Below are 19,575 nucleotides of genomic sequence, written 5' to 3'. Positions count from 1 at the left end.
CGGTTTGTTTAAAAAACTGAGATAAGAATTTTTTTGCTCAGTGGACACTAACCTGAAAATAGTTGGAATTCCTGCAATGTTTTGAAAGGAATTCATAACAAGAGTTGAATTTTATGGGTACTTTGCAAGGAAGTTGAACTTGTACAAGAACAGGAAAGCCAGCAATTTCAAGGAAACCACAGGGGTTTGCCCTTTCTCCAGAACAGCTTTTGAGTGACAGGGGGAGACACTGTGGCTGGACATGTGACGATGTTCAGGAAGGTTCTTTTTTCACCTTGGACCCTTTAAAAAGCCTTTGAATTGGACAAAGTGTAGGCATTTGAAATCTTTGCTTTGACCTGCCTGGAGCAAGAGAGGGAGACCCAGAAAACTGTTACCTCTCTTTGTAAAGGAGACCTGCATCTCTTGAAAAGGAATCCTGCATTTGAAAGGTGGCAGAATCCGATTGCCTCCAGTCTCTGAAGAATTCCTGCCTCCAGAGTGGCTCCTATTGTCTCCTGTGTTTTGGGAGATCCTGAAATCTCAAGAAAGCTTCTACTGCTAGACTGCTGTTTTTAAAAGCCCAAGCAGACCGGTTACTGCACCCCTGCTGAAAGACCTGTGTGACGCATGCTGCAGACAAATTGCCTTGAAAGCCTACCCATCACAGACTGTTCACCAACCTCGCCTGGGGAGACTTAGAGTGGCATCTGACTATTCAACTCTGGGACACCTCACCAAACTGAAAACATCCTGCCAGAACATGATGAACTCAATAATTTTTTATTCCTTCTATTCCTAAGAAACAGATGTAAACCAAAATCCTTTTTCCCCGGTTAACCATTTTTTTTAATGTATGTGTGTGTGCCTGAGGGCTAAGGAACGAAGGAACTTTTCATATATATAGATTTATCTCATTAGTAGTTAAGACTTATTATCTCTTTTCTAATAAATAGTTAATGTTGTTGTTGTTTAAAGAAACCTGGTTTGTTGTGCTTTATTCTGGGGGAGATAAATAAAGTGTTTAATTTGGCTATTCTTTGGCAGGTGGAAAACTTTATTTGATATGCTATTACCTGTGGAGTAGTGGGTCTGAATTAACAGTGCATTATTCCCACCTTGGTCGTAAACTATCCATATAATTATTAAAATCCCTCATCCCTGGAGCCATTCTTATAGATCTTTTCTGAACCCTGTCCAAAGCCTTCACATCCTTCTTTTAAAGTGCAGTACCCAGAACTGACACAATACTCCACTTGAGGCTGAACCAGTGTTTTACACAGGTTTATCACAACTTCCTTGCTTTTGTACTCTATGCCTCTATTTATAAAGCTGAGAATTCCGTATGCCTTTTTAATCACTTTCTCAACCTGTCCTGCCACCTTCAACGATTTCTGCACATATACGCCAGGTCTCTCTATTCCAGCACCCACTTTAGAATTGTACCCTTAATTTTATATTGCCTTTCCTTGTTCTTCCTATCAAAATGTATCACTTCACATTTCTCAGCATTAAATTTCATCTGCCACGTGCCCACCCAGTCCACTAGCCTGTGTACGTCCTCTTGAAGTCTATCACGATCCTTCTCATGGTTCATAACACTTGCAAGTTTTGCGTCATCTACAAATTTTGAAATTGTGTACTGTACATCAAGGTCTAGGTCATTAATATATAGCAAGAAAAGCAGTGGTCTAGGAACCGACCTCTGGGAGAGCCCACAGTCTAGTGTCCTCCAATCTGGAAAACAACCGTTCATCACTACTCTGTTTCCTCTCTCTTATCAGCCAACGTTGTATCAATGCTGCCAAATTTCCTTACATTCCATGGGCTTCAACTTTGCATGCAAGCCTATTATGTGGCACTTTATCAAATGCCCTTTTGGAAATCTATGTACACACATTAACTGCAAGAAGGGAGAAACTGTTTCCTCTGGCAAGTAAGTTGGCAACCAGAGGTTACAAATCTATAATAATAATAATATGCTGTTTTTGTCTGTCCGCACTTTCTGATTGATCATTGGGTTGATTTGTTCTGCACCTGTGTGATGACAGTTGCTTAATCGGATATTTTAAAGCTTTATTGTAACAATTGGCAACTGAGTGTACCAAGTATAATAATTTTTTGATCCATCAGATATAAAGCGCTTGGAGTAAGATGTAAGGTCCTCTGTTTACAACCAGGTGTGGCGCTTCTAATCTCTGCCATGTCAGTTGTTTCAGGAAGTGGTTGCTAACTGCAATTTTTAAAACTCCTCACTTTATTTTGTGGAACCTTGCTGTGCATAAAACGGTTGCCATGTTATCTCACAGAACTGCACTAGATAATTAATCTATGCAGGTGCTTTGCGACATTTGAAAGACACAAGAGAGTGCTGAATAGATGCAAATCTCTTCTGTCTTTGGAAAGAGTCAGCATCAGTGCAAACTACAGGGGATTAATAGCCTTTTCTTAGTACATATTCCTTCATGCAGCTAAGAATCTTATAAAGAAGACACTGCCTGGCCAGCTGAGTGCAAAAGCTGTAGAATTACTTCACAGTAATGCGTTAAACTGATGGGGATGAAAAATGTTGTTTCAGTGAAGTGGTTGCTAACTGCAATCTTAAAACAGCAATTTTTTTAAACCCAATTCCGTTAATTGCATTCAATTAAACTTTGAGATATGCGAGCATTGTCCACCTGGGGCGCATTTACTTTTCAGTTCCATTTTAAACTCTATTTTTGCACATCCACAGCTTTATGTAGCTTTTTCCAGAGTCAGAAGTTTTGCTTCGATTAAAGTCTATGGTGAAAGAATAACTAAAAATCCTATATTTAAAGAAGTACTGTTGCACTAAAGATACTACTTTGACTGCAAATGTTTTGCTGGTTTCTGCTATGGCGCAGGCAGACACACATCAGTCGTGTGGAGGACTTAAGTGCGTTTTTTAAGACGAATTCCATTATTGCATTAAATTAAACTCTGAGTGTCATTTACATGGGGTGCATTTAGTTTTCTTCACCACTGAAATATTTTAAAAATCCAATTCGGTTTATTGCATTCGATTAAACTTTTTGTTGGTTGAGGCAACGGCAGGACTGGCAACTCAATATTCCAGGATGTAGATTCGTCAGGTGTGACGGTGGGGGGTGTAAAAGAGGAGGTGGTATTGCACTATTGATCAAGGAGTCAAATTCTGCAGTAAGGAGGGATGATACCTTAGAAAATTCCTCAAATGAGGCCATATGGGTAGAACTTAAAAAAAAAAAGGGGGCAAGCACTTGGCTGAGAGTATACTACGGGCGTCCAAACAGTCAGGGAGAGAGAGAGAAGCAGATATGTAGGCAAATCTCAGGGAGATGTAGAAATAGTAGGGTAATAATAGTAGGGGATTTCAAGTTCCCCATTATTAACTGGGATAGTCTTAGTGCAAAAGGCTTAAAGGGGCGAAATTCCTAAAGTGCATACAGGAGAGCTTTTTGATCCAGCACGTAGAATGTCCTACAACAGAAGGGGTGGTACTGCACCTAATCTTAGGGAACTATGCCGGACAAGTGATAGAAGTGTCAGTGGGGGAGCATTTCAGGGATAGTGACCATAACTTTGTAAGATTTAAGGTAGTAATGGAAAAGGACAAAGATGGACCGAATTGTACTGAATTGGCAGAAGGCTAATTTCAATATGATAAAACAGGAGCTGACCAATGTGGACTGGGAGCAGCTACTTGTAGGAAAGTCTACAGCTGACCAGTGGGAGTCATTCAAAAAGGAAATAGTGAGAGTTCAGGGCCAACATGTTCTCGTAAAAGGAACCCTGGATGTCAAGGGATATACAGGATTGGATATGGAAAAAAAGGAGGCTTATGGCAGATTCAGAGGACTGAAAACAGTGGAGGCCCTAGAGAAGTATAGAAAGTGTAGCGGGGTACTTAAAAAAGTAATTGGGAGAGTGAAGAGGGGGCATGAAAAAAACGCAGGCAGGCAAGATTAAAGAAAATCCCAAGGTATTTTATAAGTATATTAAAGGCAAGAGGATAACCATGGAAAGAGTAGGGCCCATTAGGGACCAAAGTGGTAATCTGTGTGTTGAGCTGGAAGACGTAGGTGAGGTTTTAAATGATTACTTTTCATCTGTGTTCACTATGGAGAAGGACGATGTAGGTGTAGAGATCAGGTAGGGGGATTGTGATATACTTGAACAAATTAGCATTGAAAGGGAGGAGGTATTAGCAGTTTCAGTGGGCTTAAAAGTGGATAAATCCTCAGGCCCAGATGAGATGTATCCCAAGCTGTTATGTGAGGCAAGGGAGGAGATAGCAAGGGCTCTGACACAAATTTTCAAATCCTCTTTGGCCAGAGGAGAGGTGCCAGAGGACTGGAAGACAGCGATTGTGGTGCCATTATTCAAGAAGGGTAGCAGGGATAAACCAGGTCATTACAAGCCAGTGAGTCTAGCATCAGTGGTAGCTAAACTACTGGAAAAAATTCTAAGGAACAGGATAAATCTCCACTTGGAGAGGCAGGGATTAATCAAGGATAGTCAGCATGGCTTTGTCAGAGGAGATCATATCTAACAAACTTGATTGAATTTTTTGAGGAGATGACTAGGTGTGTAGATGAGGGTAAAGCAGTTGATGTAGTCTACACAGACTTCAGTAAGGCTTCTGATAAGGTCCCGCATGGGTGATTGGTCAAGAAGAATAGAGCCCATGGGATCCAGGGCAATTTGGCAAATTGGATCCAAAATTGGCTTAGTGGCAGGAGGCCACTAAGGCCACCAGATGATGGTCAAGGGTTGTTTTTGCAATTGGAAGCCTGTAACCAGTGGAGTACTGCAGGGATCGGTGCTGGGACCTTGCTGTTTGTAGTATACATTAATGACTTAGACGTGAATATTGGAGGTATGGTCAGTAAGTTTGCAGATGACATGAAAATTAGTGGTGTCATAAATAGTGAGGAGGAAAGCCTTAGATTACAGGACGATATAGATGAGCTGGTAAGATGGGCAGAGCAGTAGCAAATGGAATTTAATCCTGAGAGGTGTGAGGTGATACATTTGGGGGTGACTACCAAGGCGAGGGAATATATAATAGATGGTAGGACCCTAGGAAGTACAGAGGGTTAGAGGGACCTTGGTGTACTTGTCCATAGATCACTGAAGGCACCAGCACAGGTAGATAAGGTGGTTACGAAGGCATATGGGATACTTGCCTTTATTAGCCAAGGCACAGAATATAAGAGCAGGGAGGTTATGATGGAGCTGCACAAAATGGTAGATAGGCCGCAGCTGGAGTACTGTGTACAGTTCTCGTCGCCACACTATAGGGATGATAGAAACATAGAAAAATAGGAGCAGGAGTAGGCCATTCGGCCATTTGAGCCTGCTCCGCCATTCAATATGATCATGGCTGATCATCCAAACTCAGTACCCTGTTCCCGCTTTCTTCCTGTATCCCTTGATCCCTTTAGCCCTAAGAACTGTATCTAACTCTTTCTTGAATATATTTAATGATTTGGCCTCAACTGCTTTCCGTGGTAGAGAATTCCACAGGTTCACCACTCTCTGGGTGAAGAAATCCCTCCTCATCTCAGTCCTTAATGGCTTACCCCTTATCCTTAGACTGTGAACTCTGGTCCTGGACTCCCCCACCATCAGGAACATCCTTCCTGCATCTAGTCTGTCCAGTCCTGTTAGAATTTTGTAGGTTTCTATGAGATCCCCTCTCATTCTTCTAAACTCTAGCGAATACAAGCCTAATCGACCCAATCTCTCTTCATACGTCAGTCCTGCCATCCCAGGAATCAGTCTGGTGAACCTTCGCTGCACTCCCTCCATAGCAAGAACATCCTTCCTCAGTTAAGGAGACCAATACTGCACACAATACTCCAGATGTGGTCTCACCAAGGCCTTGTACAATTGCAGCAAGATATCCTTGCTCCTGTACTCAAATCCTCTCGCTATGAAGGCCAACATACCATTTGCCTTCCTAACTGCTTGCTGCACTTGCATGCTTACTTTCAGCGATTGGTGCACAAGGACACCCAGGTCTCGCTGCACCTCCCCTTTTCCAATCTATCGCCATTCAGATAATAATCTGCCTTTCTGTTTTTACCACCAAAGTGGATAACCTCACATTTATCCACATTATACTGCATCTGCCATGCATTTGCCCACTCACTCAACCTGCCCAAATAACACTGGAGCTTCTCTGCATCCTCCCCACAGCTCACCCTCCCACCCAGCTTTGTCGCATCTGCAAACTTGGATATCTTACATTTAATTCCCTCAGCTATATCATTAATATATATTGTGAATAGCTGGGGTCCTAGCACTGGTCCCTGCAGTACCCCACTAGTCACTGCCTGCCACTCGGAAAAAGGCTCATTTATTCCTACTCTTTGTTTCCTGTCTGCCAACCAGTTCTCTATCAATGTACCTTTACCCCCAATTCCATGTACTTTAATTTTGTATGCCAATCTCTTATGTGAAACCTTATCGAAAGCCTTCTGAAAGTTCCAAATACACCATATACACTGGTTCTCCCTTATCTATTCTACTAGTTACATCCTCAAAAAATCCCAGTAGATTTGTCAAACATGATTTCCCTTTTGTAAATCCATGTTGACTTTGTCCGATCCTGTCATTGTTTTCCATGTGCTCTGCTATTACATCTTTTATAATGGACTCTAGCATTTTCCCCACTATTGATGTCAGGCTAACCGGTATATAATTCCCTGTTTTCTCTCTACCTCCTTTTTTAAATAGTGGGGTTACATTAGCTCCAATCCAACCTCCAATCTGTTGGAACTGTTCCAGAGTCTATAGAATTTTGAAAAGTGGTTAGCAATGCAACTACTATTTCAAGGGCCATTTCCTTAATGTGATTGCACTGGAGAGGGTGCAGAGGAGATTCACCAGGATGTTGCCTGGGCTGGAGCATTTCAGCTATGAAGAGAAACTGGATAGGCTAGGGTTGTTTTCCCTAGAGCTGAGAAGTTTGAAGGGGGACCTGATAGAGGTATACAAAATTATGAGGAGCATAGATAGGGTAGATAGGAAGAACCTTTTTCCCTTAGCTGAGGTGTCAATAACCAGGGGGCATAGATTTAAGGTAAGGGGCAGGAGATTTAGAGGGGATCTGAGCAAAGAAATTTTCACCCGGAGAGTGGTTGGAATCTGGAACACACAGCCTGAAGGGTTGGTAAAGACAGGTGCCCTCACAACATTTAAGAAGTATTTAGATGAGCACTTGAAATGCCATAGCATACAAGGCTATGGGCCAAGTGCTGGAAAATGGTATTAGAATAGTGCTTGATGGCCGGCACGGACACGATGGGTTGAAGGGCCTGTTTCTGTTCTGTATAACTCTATGATTCTATGTGCATGTTTCAGAGGGGTGGTTACTAACTCCAATTTACATTAAACCCAGTGTTTTCACACATCCACAGCTTTATGTGACTTTTTCCAGAGTCAGAAGTTTTGATTCTGTTAAAGTCTTTAGTGAAAGAATAACTAGAAATCCTGTATTTAAATAAGTGCTGTTGCAAGAATACTACTTTGACTGCAAATGTTTTGCCAGTCTCTGTGACGGCACATACGTGGGGCTTGCGGAGAACTGAAGCGGGTGATGCAAATGCAGCTGCCAACAGTTGGCGCTGGCGGCGATGACAAAAAACAGCGGAAGGTAAGGCTGTAACATGAGAAACTTAATCTACAATAATAATATGCAGTTCTTGTCTGACCGCACTGTTCTGATTGGTCAGTGGGTTGATTTGGTGGAGACACATGGGGTGCATGGAGGACTAGAGCATGTGTGCCACATGCAGTTACCAACAGTTGGTGGCAGTCGGATGGTGCGGGGGGGGGGGGGGGGTGGTGGTGGGGTGGTGTTGGTTGAGAAAAAACAGCGGAAGGTAAGGCAAGCCCAAAAAAAACGTTGGAGGGATTGGGGGAGGGGTGGGGGAGATGACATTGGGGAGGATACGTCATGGGAAGGGGGTGTGGATGGCATGGGAGGTGGAGGGGAGTGGACAGCATAGGAGAGGGAACTACTGCATGGGGTGGGGATGGGGGTGGGGGAATGCATGGGAGGTTTGGAATGGGGCATGAGGATGGCATAGGCCAAGGGGTGGGATCGGGATGGGAATGATATGAAAGGGATAAAAGGAATGGGATGGGGATTTAAAGAAGTACAGTTGCAATAAATATACTAATTTCATTGCAAATGTTTTACAGGTCTCTGCTTGTTTAAAATAATTTGCAAAAGAACTACAGGGGAAATGAGGAGATACTTTACACACAGAGGGTTGTTAAGAACAAACTACCTAAAAGTGTTGTAGAAGCAGATTCTATAGGAACTTTCAAATGGCAATATACTCAGAGTAATTTGCAGAATTATGGGTAAAAAGCTGGGGTGTGGGACTAAATTGGACAGCTCTATGAGCCGGCACATGCATGACAGAACGAATGGCCTCCTCCTGTGATGTAAGATTTTAAATGATTCTACGTTAGGACACTTACAATTGATATTATTCCATGGGGGTGACACTGGTAAGTGGTATTGCTCACCATGCCACTCATGAGTCATTCCTGGTACCTACAGTTAACCCACTGATAACTCAAACCTGTGCCTGTCAGTTGTCTAATTAATAATTTGTACCGACCATCACTGGGGGAGACGACGGAGTGAGCAAGGTCTCTTTAGTCGTGTTAGCTCTATTTACATAAAAATCATGATGATCATTTCAATGCACTGATATCATTCATGACAAACTGTGTTTCCCCAGCAAATTCTATGGGCTTGTCAATCCATGGATAGAGCAGCTCCCACTGAGCTGAGCAACAGAAGGGACAAAAAGCAGGAACAACCGAGTGCTTTTCACTAACAGTGCTAGGCGTCAAACAGCAATTACAGAACAAAAATCACTGCAGTACCTCAAACTGCCACAAACAAGTTCTCACCAGCCATAGTTCAACTGTATTTTTCATCAAATGTTAATCATTACTTTAAAATCCAAAATGATAAAACATTATTAAACAAAAATGCAGTAATGACACAGTTCTCATTCTATTGGTCCCCACTGAGTATCCTTTTCATCCTACAGGCACATATATAGATAGACCTGCCAAGAAGAAAATGCTTTCTTTTTTATGATTTGTAGAGAAATTGTAAATGCATTCTTTATAACTGTGCAATTTTTTTTATAAATAGTACATAAACAAAATCCTCTCTGCAAAACTAATTTTAAATATAACTTCCTGGCATGAATGGGTAGAATGATTAACATCCCTATGTTAAATATTAACTCCTGTGGCATCATAAATGAATGAATCTGCATTATGTTGTCACAGGGAAGCTGCTGTCGTGTCACTGGAGTCACTGCGATGTCGCAAAAGAACATGAATATATTTTTATAATAAAGCAGACTTTTTAATGCAAATTTATAAATGTAATTTTACCTCATGTGGTGTAAATCAATCATTACTGCACTCTGGAACTGAAATCAGAACACTTAACTGCTAAGCACTGTGATTGTACATCTTCTACATTAAAGTATCAAACAGACCTTGCTGCTGTGTGATCCTGCACAAGACTTTAATATGCAGGTTGTGCTGCCTATTACCACAAAGTGTCTAATCAAATAAATACCTTACCTGCCAGAATATGGAGTCTATTGTACTGCCATGAAAACCTTCTCGCACTTCTGATGACAACAGTTTAGGGCCTAGTATTGTCATAAATTCATCAAAGTCCACTTGTCCATCACCTGCAAAACACAAGTTAGTAAACAATCATTCTTGCTGAAGCTCTGGTTTTGATATTTTTCTTTTCATGCTGATAAAATTAAGATACTGTCCTTTTGCAAGGGTTTCTCCAGCTTCCTGCACCTGCATCATAGTCCACTGTAACATAATTTCTGTTATGGTCAAGTGAGGAGGGATCGAAGGACTTCCTTCTTTTCCCTCTCCTTGTTTGACCACAACAGGTTTAATTCTTTCTTAAAGTGGATGTACTGGAACAATTCAGTAGGCGTTTCATTACTTACTTGCTATGATCATAACAAGAACCAATCGGACAGGATTTCTTGAGTTAAAGAAAGAGGTTAAGTTTATAGCACCTAAACCGAACTAATAAAATAATAAACAACGCACCAACTTTCACTCACACACACACACACACTGGAAGTTTACACACACACAAATAGGTTACAGAGTGGGGAAAGGTAGATTGGTTGAGTTAGAGTCCATAAAAAAGGTATTCAGTCTGTGAAGGTTAGTGATTCAGCTGGCTTCTAGCTGAATTCAGTGGTCCTGAGGTTTTTAGTTTTAAGAGGTAGATGACTGGTTTGGTGAGTCCCTTGGAGATAGCGATGCAGAAGATTTCCTCCAACGGAATTTCTGATTGTAGCCGGAGTGTGCAAAGATGGTCTTTCAATAGGCAGAATAGAGAGAGAAGGACCCCCACTTAGCGTGTGCTCATGTCAGAGTCCAGTTGCTTCTCCTCTACTGCAGAGAAAACACCAGCTTAAAAACCACAGATGGGGAGGGGCTTGTCACATAACAGTCACTCAGTGATTCAAACATAGCAGTTAGCAGTATTTCTCTGCTTACTGAGAGAACAGGTAGTTCCTAGAAACCTCCTGGGTCTTGGTTCATGCTGGGGACTGAACAGACATTTTGTCTCTCTCCTCACGGGCCTTTGCAATGTAGGATACAGTGTAGCAAACTAGGTGATCATCTTCAGTTGAAAGGATGGCTTTGCTGGCTGCTTGTCTTTATAAAATGTCTTTATAAAAATAATAAATTCAGAACTTCAGTCAGTGGATTAAAAAAAATTATCATTCAACAAAACACATTGCCGTTAACACACATCAATTCATTCACCAGCCCTCCACCTGAAGAGACAGTGTATTTAGGAAGAGGCAGCAAATATGGGAAGAAATGTTAAGGAAAAATGTATTAATCTTGCTGACCAGTTTGTTGCTGGTAGATTCTTTGTGAGTTCTTTCTAAGTGCACATGTTGGCAATTAGCGGTGATAGGCCTGATAGACCATGCAAAAGGATGAGTGGGTGGAGGTGTTGAATCAATTGGACTTAACAGTGAAATACTGCAGTATTAGTAGGGGAGGATACATTTCTTGAAACTGTGGAATACAAGGAGGACTCAATTAGAAGCTTTATTATATTTCCACTCATTGGCACAAATCGCAGGATCTCTAGCATACTGCACCAAACTTCAGAAAACACTCAGTCCTTTACCCCTCCTTTTTTTCCTGTTGTTTCCTCCACAGGTCTTCTCTACCTATCTTGGCCACTCTGAAGCTGGCTGTTATGTGGTGTAACTGCAGACCCACTTTATAGTACAGTTATGAGTGCCAGCAGCCTTGCAGTGCCTTGTCAGAGCATGGGCAATGAGTTCAAGTAGGCTCTGGGAGTCTTTTGGAGCAGGAAACATGCCTGATTTTCCTTTCATTAGCTTGAGGCGACAGAAGCCAACACACCCACCTCCTTCATGTTATGCAAGTTAACATCAGGTATTCAGGTACAGAGATTAGTGCCCCACCATTTTCATTCTTTAAAATGAATGAAAGTGCACTCCAGTCCCACAATGTTGTCCATTAGGAAAGCCCAGTTGTAAAATCTACCCTAGTGTTTTAAATGAGGCGTGAGCAACACTCTGTATAAGCTTGTTTTTATATTCCCTATTTCTTGTAATCAAGGCCAGCATCCTATTAGCCTATTTTGAATGTGGTTTTTTTTGCTCTACCAGCTAGCATTTATGCCCTTGGTCTGCTGAATCCATTTGTTCCTTTAACCCTCCTCGCTAATGAATGCTTTTGTTTAAATTGTACTTCCAGGTGCCATTCTGAATCTACTACCTCACATATTCAGCTGGATTTTAAGAACCCCTGTTGTTCCCAGCGGTGATCGCAAAAAACTGGTGGCCCATATACACCAAAGAGTCGCCGCGATCTCTCGCGTGGCGGCTCATTTAAATGGCCGGGGCAACCCGCCAATCACGAAGAGGGAGCAGGCTGTCCATCAACGGCAATGGTGTCAGCTGTCTCTGCACAGGCCCTGGTGCCATTTTAAAGGGCAGCCAGCCCTGCTAGCAGATTTGAATTTTTAAAGTGAATCCTCCACCCAAAAATTTACAAAATAAAACTATAAAACTGTAATGCCCCTTTCCAACCACCCCCCCCCCCCGCAATAAAAATTACATTAGATATTTGCCCTTCCCCCCCAAAAAAAAACTTACCTTTTAAATCTGACCTTTCCCCCCTAGACATTGTATTCGTTTTTTTGTGAGATGTGGGCATCGCTGGCTAGGCCAGCATTTATTGCCCATCCCTAATTGCCCTTGAACTGAGTAGCTTGCTAGGGCATTTCAGAGGGTATTTTAAGAGTCAACTACACTGCTGTGAGTCTGGAGTCACATGCTGCACAAAGTTTAAAGTTCACCCCTTCCCACCATCCCCTACACTCGTTGCATATATTTGACCGTTTCCCCCCCACCCCCACACTGGAAATCTTAACTCCTCCTCCCTCTCCACCAGTGTCACGCCAGCTTTCCTCAGACTGGGAATTGAAGGCACGGGAGTGCCGGCCTCCACACTGAGGATTGCGGCGGGCCCAGAAGAAGATTCAAGGTAAGTTCATTTAAATGTATTCATCTCATTAATTTAAATATTGAAATTGAGGTCCTGTGATGGCGGGGGGGAGGGGAGCGTGATGCGGCGCCACAAAGCCTCATCGCCACGAGGATCAGGCCAGGCTCTCCCAGCGTCAAACTTCGTGGTGGGCCTCTGCCGCAACCATCTGCCGGCGCCCCCGCCCCAGAGCTCAACATCGTCGGCTTGGTAAAATCCAGCCATTATGTTAAGCAATACCTGCTATTGTTTCATTACGAATGATTTGCCAGGGACACTTCAGTTGTCCTTCTCAACTCAGAGATTCCTCACTTCATGCGCAATCATCGGATAATCCATAAAAAACATGGGCAACACCTCCCCTTCTCTAAAAGAAGAAAATATTCTCTTAACATGAAGCCCACTGGTTTTATTAGTAGCTTTCTGCAAATATCTGTTCGATGAGAAGCTCTGTTATATTTCCCACTGCATTTTTAATATAATTATTATTTCTACTGCCAGCTTTTTCATTACTATTTTCTAGTCTGAAATTATCGAATTCGGAAAAGAACCTTTTCTTATATATCTTTTGATATAAGCTAGTGTCAGGCAAGCTCCCCTACCTGCCAAGAACGAGGAAATTAATTTTGCCACATGAACATTGATAATAAACTATTGATGAAGAAAAAACTTGCTTTAAAAAACTATTGGAGACTTTGGCTGGAGAGAGACATTAGCATATCAACAGACACGTACATAAACGGACAAAGGGGCTGTTCCCTGCTCCAATTTAATCCACAATGGGCTTTTGATTAACAGACGTTGAAGAATTCCAGGTTAACTACTAGGATGGCCGAATACACAAACAGACGTGGTCAGACCAGTTTAGTCACATGACTGACTTGGCGTTTTTGAATTTGAACTTCAAACAGACTGTTTTGAAACTCAGAAAGCTGTTTGCTCCTGGACTAGAAAAGACCTCTCGTAGCTGGCTCGCCGCAGCCTCTCCTGTCTGCTTCCATCTCTTTCCCACAGAACTGAAAACCACTGAAGACATATGAACCTCAAGAGAGAAAAGTCTCCTACAGTGAAGAAAGCAAAAGACCCCGAGACCTCTTTCTCACCCGGTCGTAACAGAAATTTGGGTGCTAGCGTCTGAAACTTTACCCACAGACAAACAAGAGAAATTGGAAGTGGGAAGCTCGAATGTTCTGTCTATGGAGGAGCTGAGAAAAATGGCTGAGCAGTGTGGGATCACTGTACGTGGCAAGGCTAGGACGTCTGAACTCCTAAGGCTAGTGCCCAACTATTTTTCCCTTAAATCTGAAGAAGCAGAAGAAGTGCTAGAAATAGACTCTGACAGGGTATTGTTTGCAAAGATACAACTGAACCAAAGGAAACTTGAATTTGAGGAAAAAGAAAGGGAGAAATAAAGAGCCTTCCAGGTGGAATGTGAAGAAAAACAAAGGCAGGACAGGGAACGAGAGAGAGAGGAGAGAAAGAAAGGCAGGAGAAGGAACGAGAGAGAGAGAGGAGATAGAGAGAAAGAATATACCAGAAATAATGCGAAGAAAGAGAGTTGAAGTGGCTTGAGTTAGCTAGGGGGCAACAGAGTAACCCCGGTGAAAGCATGGCCAATATGGAGGAGCAGAATTCAGGGCTGGGTACAAGATTGCTAAAATTCGCCCAATTAATTCTAAAATTCAATGAGGAAGATGTGGAGGCGTTTTCTGTGCCTTTCAAGAAACTGGCAAGGCAGCTAAACTGGCCAGCTGAGACCTGGTCTCTTTTACTGCAAAGCAAACTAACCGGTTTATTCCTTGTTGCCAGATGAGAGTTCATCAAATTATGAACTGACCAAAAATGCTATCCTTGGGGCATATCAATTAGTACCCGAAGCCTATTGCCAAAAGTTTAGAACCCTCAAAAAGCAAGCCAATCAAACTTATCTGGAGTTTGAAAGAAGTAAGCAACTGGGTTTTGACCACTGGCTGAGGGCCCACAAAATACAGCTCAGCTATAAGACTCTGAGAAGTAATCCTGTTAGAGGAATTTAAAAACTCTCTCTCATTCTCAATAAAAACCTACATAGAGCAGCAGCGGGTTCAGGGAGCCCAGCAAGCGGCCATTCTGGCTGATGAGTTTGCTTTAATTTATAAGTCGGTTTCCCAGGGGAGAACCTTTCCTAATCACCCCCACAAATCCAAAAAGGTAAAAGGGTGAGAAGGTGACCTCCGCCCAGGCAGTCCTGGGAGAGAAAGGAAAGCAGGAGATACAGGGGACCCTCCTCCAGCCAAAAAGGAAGGTGCTGTGAGCAAGAGTGAGACCTGGAGACCTGTGTGCTTCCATTGTAATAAGGCAGGGCGTTTGAAAGCTGACTGCTGGAAACTAATCAGGGCACACCTGCTCAGTGACGACGAGGGCCTGATGCAAACCACAGAACATGCTGTGACTTTAACTGCAGTAAGAGTGCAACCCAGGAAGCTTACTATGGCCAGTGCAGGAAAAGTTAATAGGATTCTTGAAGGTTATCAGGGTTTTGTATTTGAAGGGAAAGTAACCCCATATGCCTCGAGTGGGGCAAGCAAGCCCATAGTGATTCTCAGGTACACAGGGTGCACCAGATCCCTTTTACTGGGAAAAGGTCTGACCTTTCCCCCAGAGAATGCAGTGAACACCAAAATGGTGGTGAATGGTATTGGAGGGCAGTGTATGCCTGTACCTGTACACCGGGTGCACCTGGAGTGCGACCTAGTTTCGGGACCGGCGACCGCAAGGATTGTCCCTAGTTTGCCTGTGGACAGGGTTGACCTGCTCACAGGTAATGATCTGGCAGGGGTGAAGGTGGTAGCCCCCCCCCCCCCCCAATAGTGAAAGAAAGACTGCAGGAGGTCAGAGAGACAGGGCAGTGGCAGGAAACGGTCTCCTGCAGAGTCCCTGAATGTGTAGTGGATCAAGTCATGATCAAACCAACTCCCCCAGAGGAGACTGAATTGGCACTGCAGGCAGATGACCATGAGGTCTGCCTATCCGAGACTTTCTTTGGAAAGTTAGGAGACCCAGGGAATGAATTAAATGGATTTTCCCTGGCTGAGGCTCAGCGAGCTGACCCAGTATTGTGAGAGTTAGCACAGGCTGCCCAGTCTGAAAGTGAAGCAGAGGGAGTCCCTGATTGCTCCTATTTAAAGAATGAGGTACTGATGAGGAAATGGAGTTCTCCTCACAGACCTGAGGGCAAGGAATGGACAGTAGTTCACCAGTTTGTGGTGCCACAGAGGTAGCAGGGATAAATATTAAAAAGGCCCACGAGACTACAGTGGCTGTACATGCCGGTACAGGAAAGACCAAAGCTCGCATAAGACAGCAGTTTGATTGGCCAAAACTCCACAAAGATGTGGTGGAGTACTGCAGGAGTTACCACATGTGCCAGTTGAGGGGAAACCCCAACCTACAGTGAAACCTGCACCCCTATGTCCTGTACTGGTGTTAGGAGGACCCTCAAGCAGAGGGCTGGTGAACTGTAAGGGACTCCTGCCGAGAACAAAAGGGGACAGGCAGGCACATGGCTGGCAAAAGTTTAGAAAGAGGAGAAAACGTGACCAAGAGGGCAGGTTAAAGGAAGTCCGAGAGGAATTACGGATGTAAACCCCTACTGTCTGGTCAACCAATCCTGAAAAATGTGAAAAGTTAGACCGCAGATCCTCCTATGTAAATGCAAACTCTAGAAACACCCCACCAGAGTTGCTAACACATTTACAGGAACCTGCAGAGACAAGGAAAGACCTCTAGGGGGCACAGAAACCATGAGGGTGATGCCTCACCTAGTCAAAGTGCCACAGGAGAGTGCAGCCAAGTCTGCACAAATACCTACAGGTAGGTGTGTCCCTAAGAACAACGCCTCCTCCCCCACAGTCAGAGGAAATGGGAACCACCCCGAGACACCTGAAGTCAAAAGACAGTTCAGGATAGACCAGCCCACTACCAACTGTCCTGAGAAAAAAAAGGGGGAAATAAAAACAGCCCTGGCAACCAGAAAAGACCATTTTTCAGACGCTTTAAGATTGGTGAATGAATGGAAATGAATGAGAGAAATGCATTGTTTTTCTTTCTGTATCTTACATTTCTGTCAACCCTGTAATGAAATGCACCGGTTTTCCTAAAATCGCATTTCATTCCCCTGGGTGTGGAGGTGTCAGGCAAGCCACCCACCTGCCAAGAATGAGGAAAATTCATTTCGCCACATGAACATTGATTTTAAACTATTGACGGTGAAGAAAGAACTTGATTTAAAAAACAAGTGGAGACTTTGGCTGGAGAGAGACATTAGCATATCAACAGACAAGTACTTCAAAGGACAAAGGGGCTATTCCCTGCTCCAATTTAATCCACAATGGACTTTTGATTAACAGACGTTGAAGAATTCCAGGTTAACTACTAGGATGGCCGAATACACAAACAGACATGGTCAGACCAGTTTAGTCACATGACTGACTGTTGGAGTTTTTGAATTTGAACTTCAAACTGAGTGTTTTGAAACTCAGAAAGCTGTTTACTCCTGGACTAGAAAAGACCTCTCGTAGCTGGCTCGCCGCAGCCTCTCCTGTCTGCTTCCATCTCTTTCCCACAGAACTGAAAACCACTGAAGACATATGAACCTCAAAAGAGAAAAGTCTCTAACAGTGAACAAGGTTTAAGAAGAATACTGGGCCCCTACGAAAAGTAAGAACTCTCTACAATTAAGGACTTTACGGCGAGCTTGAAACACAGCTACAGTAACAAGAAACTCCCTTTACAGACTACCTCAAACCTCTACATTTTAATTTTCTTCTGCTCTTTTCTGTCCTTCCTTGCATGTATCGCATGTGCATGCTAGCGTGGGCGCGTCGTATATCCGTTGGCATTAACCGTACTAGAGTTTAAGTTTAAGGTTTAATAAATTTCACTTTTCTTCTTTAAACCTAAGAAAGCCTGTTTATGCTCATTTCTTTGCCTTATAATGGGAAAGCTGTGAACAAGGATTCACAAAGGGGAGCTCAAAACACAGTGTGTTTAAAATTAAATCCTTTTACGATAAGACCAGGAGAAGACAGCAAAAGACCCCTAGACACCTTTCTCACCTGGTCATAACACTAGCAATAACACTAATTTAAAAAGAAAATTAATGCTATGCATTACTGCTGACCACTCTCTGCCAGTTAGCTCCTCATGCAGTAACTCGTTTTCTAATAAGGTTCATTCCATGACAAATACAGTCCCCACGGCTTATTATGGGTGTTCTGGTACTGTTACTACTGAGATGGGAGTGCACTGTTTACTCTAGTTCCACTTCTCCACGGGGGTCACAACATATATTTAAGTTTTTTCTCTCTTACCAAAATAAGATCAATCATGAGTCTGTTTTTATCCCAGAATAAAACACACCAACCAGGTTTCTTTAATAAACAACAAAATTATCAGTTTATTATAAAACAAGTCTTAACCAGAAATGAAATAAAGCATAAACACACAGATTGAAATATTAAAGTTCCCTTTTTACCTTAGCCCCTCACACCCACATAGACATACACCGGTTAACCGGAAAAATAAAGGGATTTGTGTTTTAGAGCTCTGTTATTTTAAAAAAAGTCCAAAAAAAACTTGTGTTAAATACTTGCTAATTCTTGAAGAAGAAAGAGAAGATATGGAAAGATACCCTTTGTTTTAGTTTGACATCCCAAATGTGTATAGACAGCTGTCACTGGGATCTTCCTGGAACAGTTCCTTCCAGGCGATGTTGAAGATCAGTTTGAGTAGACCTTCCAACAAATGCAGCAACAGAGGTTTCAGATAGGCCTTACGGCAGAAATGCAGCATCAGGGGTTTCAGTTCCCACACATTCAATATGCAGGGTTTCTTCAAATACTGGAGGAAAGAGACTGACACACTGGATACGCAGGGTTTCTTTCCAAGAGAGAGAAAGAGATGAGCTGTATTTCCTTTGCAAAAACCAATTGTCTTCCAAGCAGTTTACCCTCTAACTCACTGTCCAAGGCAAAACCAAAAAAAATGCCACAAGAATCAAGCCTCCTGACCCCTATAAATCTTGGCCTGTCACTTCTCTGTAAACATCTTCTCCAAGTCAAAACAAGCTCCCTGCTGGTATTTTATCTGAAAAAGGTGCCTTCTAGTATGGACTTGTTTTCAAGCCAAGTCCAGGAAGCCTACTGGTCACCTCCTCTAAAAAAACATGAGGTTCAGCATCTCTTCAAGCTTCCAGATGAATCAATGGCCATAATTCAACCAAATGTCCTTAAACATATTTTACCAAACAAAATAGAAGCACTCTCGTAACAGTACGAATGCGATTTGCCCACTATACACTTTGGGCAGTTTAAAAGGGTAGTACGAATACCATTACTGTTGAACAAATCTGTAACTAGTGTTATCTAAACCACACCTGCCAGTCTGGCTTTACGTAAGGAGGCTACACCACAGCAAGCCGCAATGTGAGTACTGCTGAGCAAATATCGGTCGACCTTACCATAACCAGATGCTTTTTATTTATTGAACATGATTTTTATTGTACTCTGTGCCAAGTAGTGCAAGCTGTAACCCGTTACCAATTAGAAGTGATTAAATGTAAAAGGCAATTGCACTTTAACGAGGTGTGAAGGACTAAGTAAGCACCTCTTTCTGCCCACAGCACTTAACACGCTCTAAATGGCAACTTTATAATTGACTATAATGACTAACCTTTTTTGGGCCAAAATGTACTAGCCGAAGGCTGATGGGCAAAGCACACACAATCATCCCTTATCTAGAGATGAAGATACACATGCATACATACATACACTTGTTCAATGGCATTGCAAAAGAACAGCCAAGACCAAATGTGTTTTTCAAGTGAAATGGACTTCAAGAGCAAAGGATAATTAGAATTGGGTATGCAGATGTAATTCAGCTCCATTATGAAATCATATATTCTACCTTTATTTTTAAATAATACTT

General features: G+C 42.7%; 1 protein-coding gene across 3 annotated transcripts in view; it reads right to left on the bottom strand.

Moving 5' to 3' along the window:
* The window catches only part of caln1 (calneuron 1), a 330,421-nt gene that overhangs the window by 258,641 nt on the left and 52,205 nt on the right, over positions 1-19,575 (bottom strand). For all 3 annotated transcript variants that reach the window (XM_068009959.1, XM_068009960.1, XM_068009958.1), the window contains exon 4: positions 9,613-9,725. In XM_068009959.1, coding sequence (XP_067866060.1) covers positions 9,613-9,725 — 113 coding nt within the window. The remainder of the gene's footprint in view (positions 1-9,612; positions 9,726-19,575) is intronic.

This window comes from Heterodontus francisci, chromosome 30 (genome assembly GCF_036365525.1).
Source record: "Heterodontus francisci isolate sHetFra1 chromosome 30, sHetFra1.hap1, whole genome shotgun sequence".
NCBI lineage: Eukaryota > Metazoa > Chordata > Chondrichthyes > Heterodontiformes > Heterodontidae > Heterodontus > Heterodontus francisci.
Note: the sequence above shows the minus strand (reverse complement) of the source record. Positions and strands in the feature narration are given on the sequence as shown.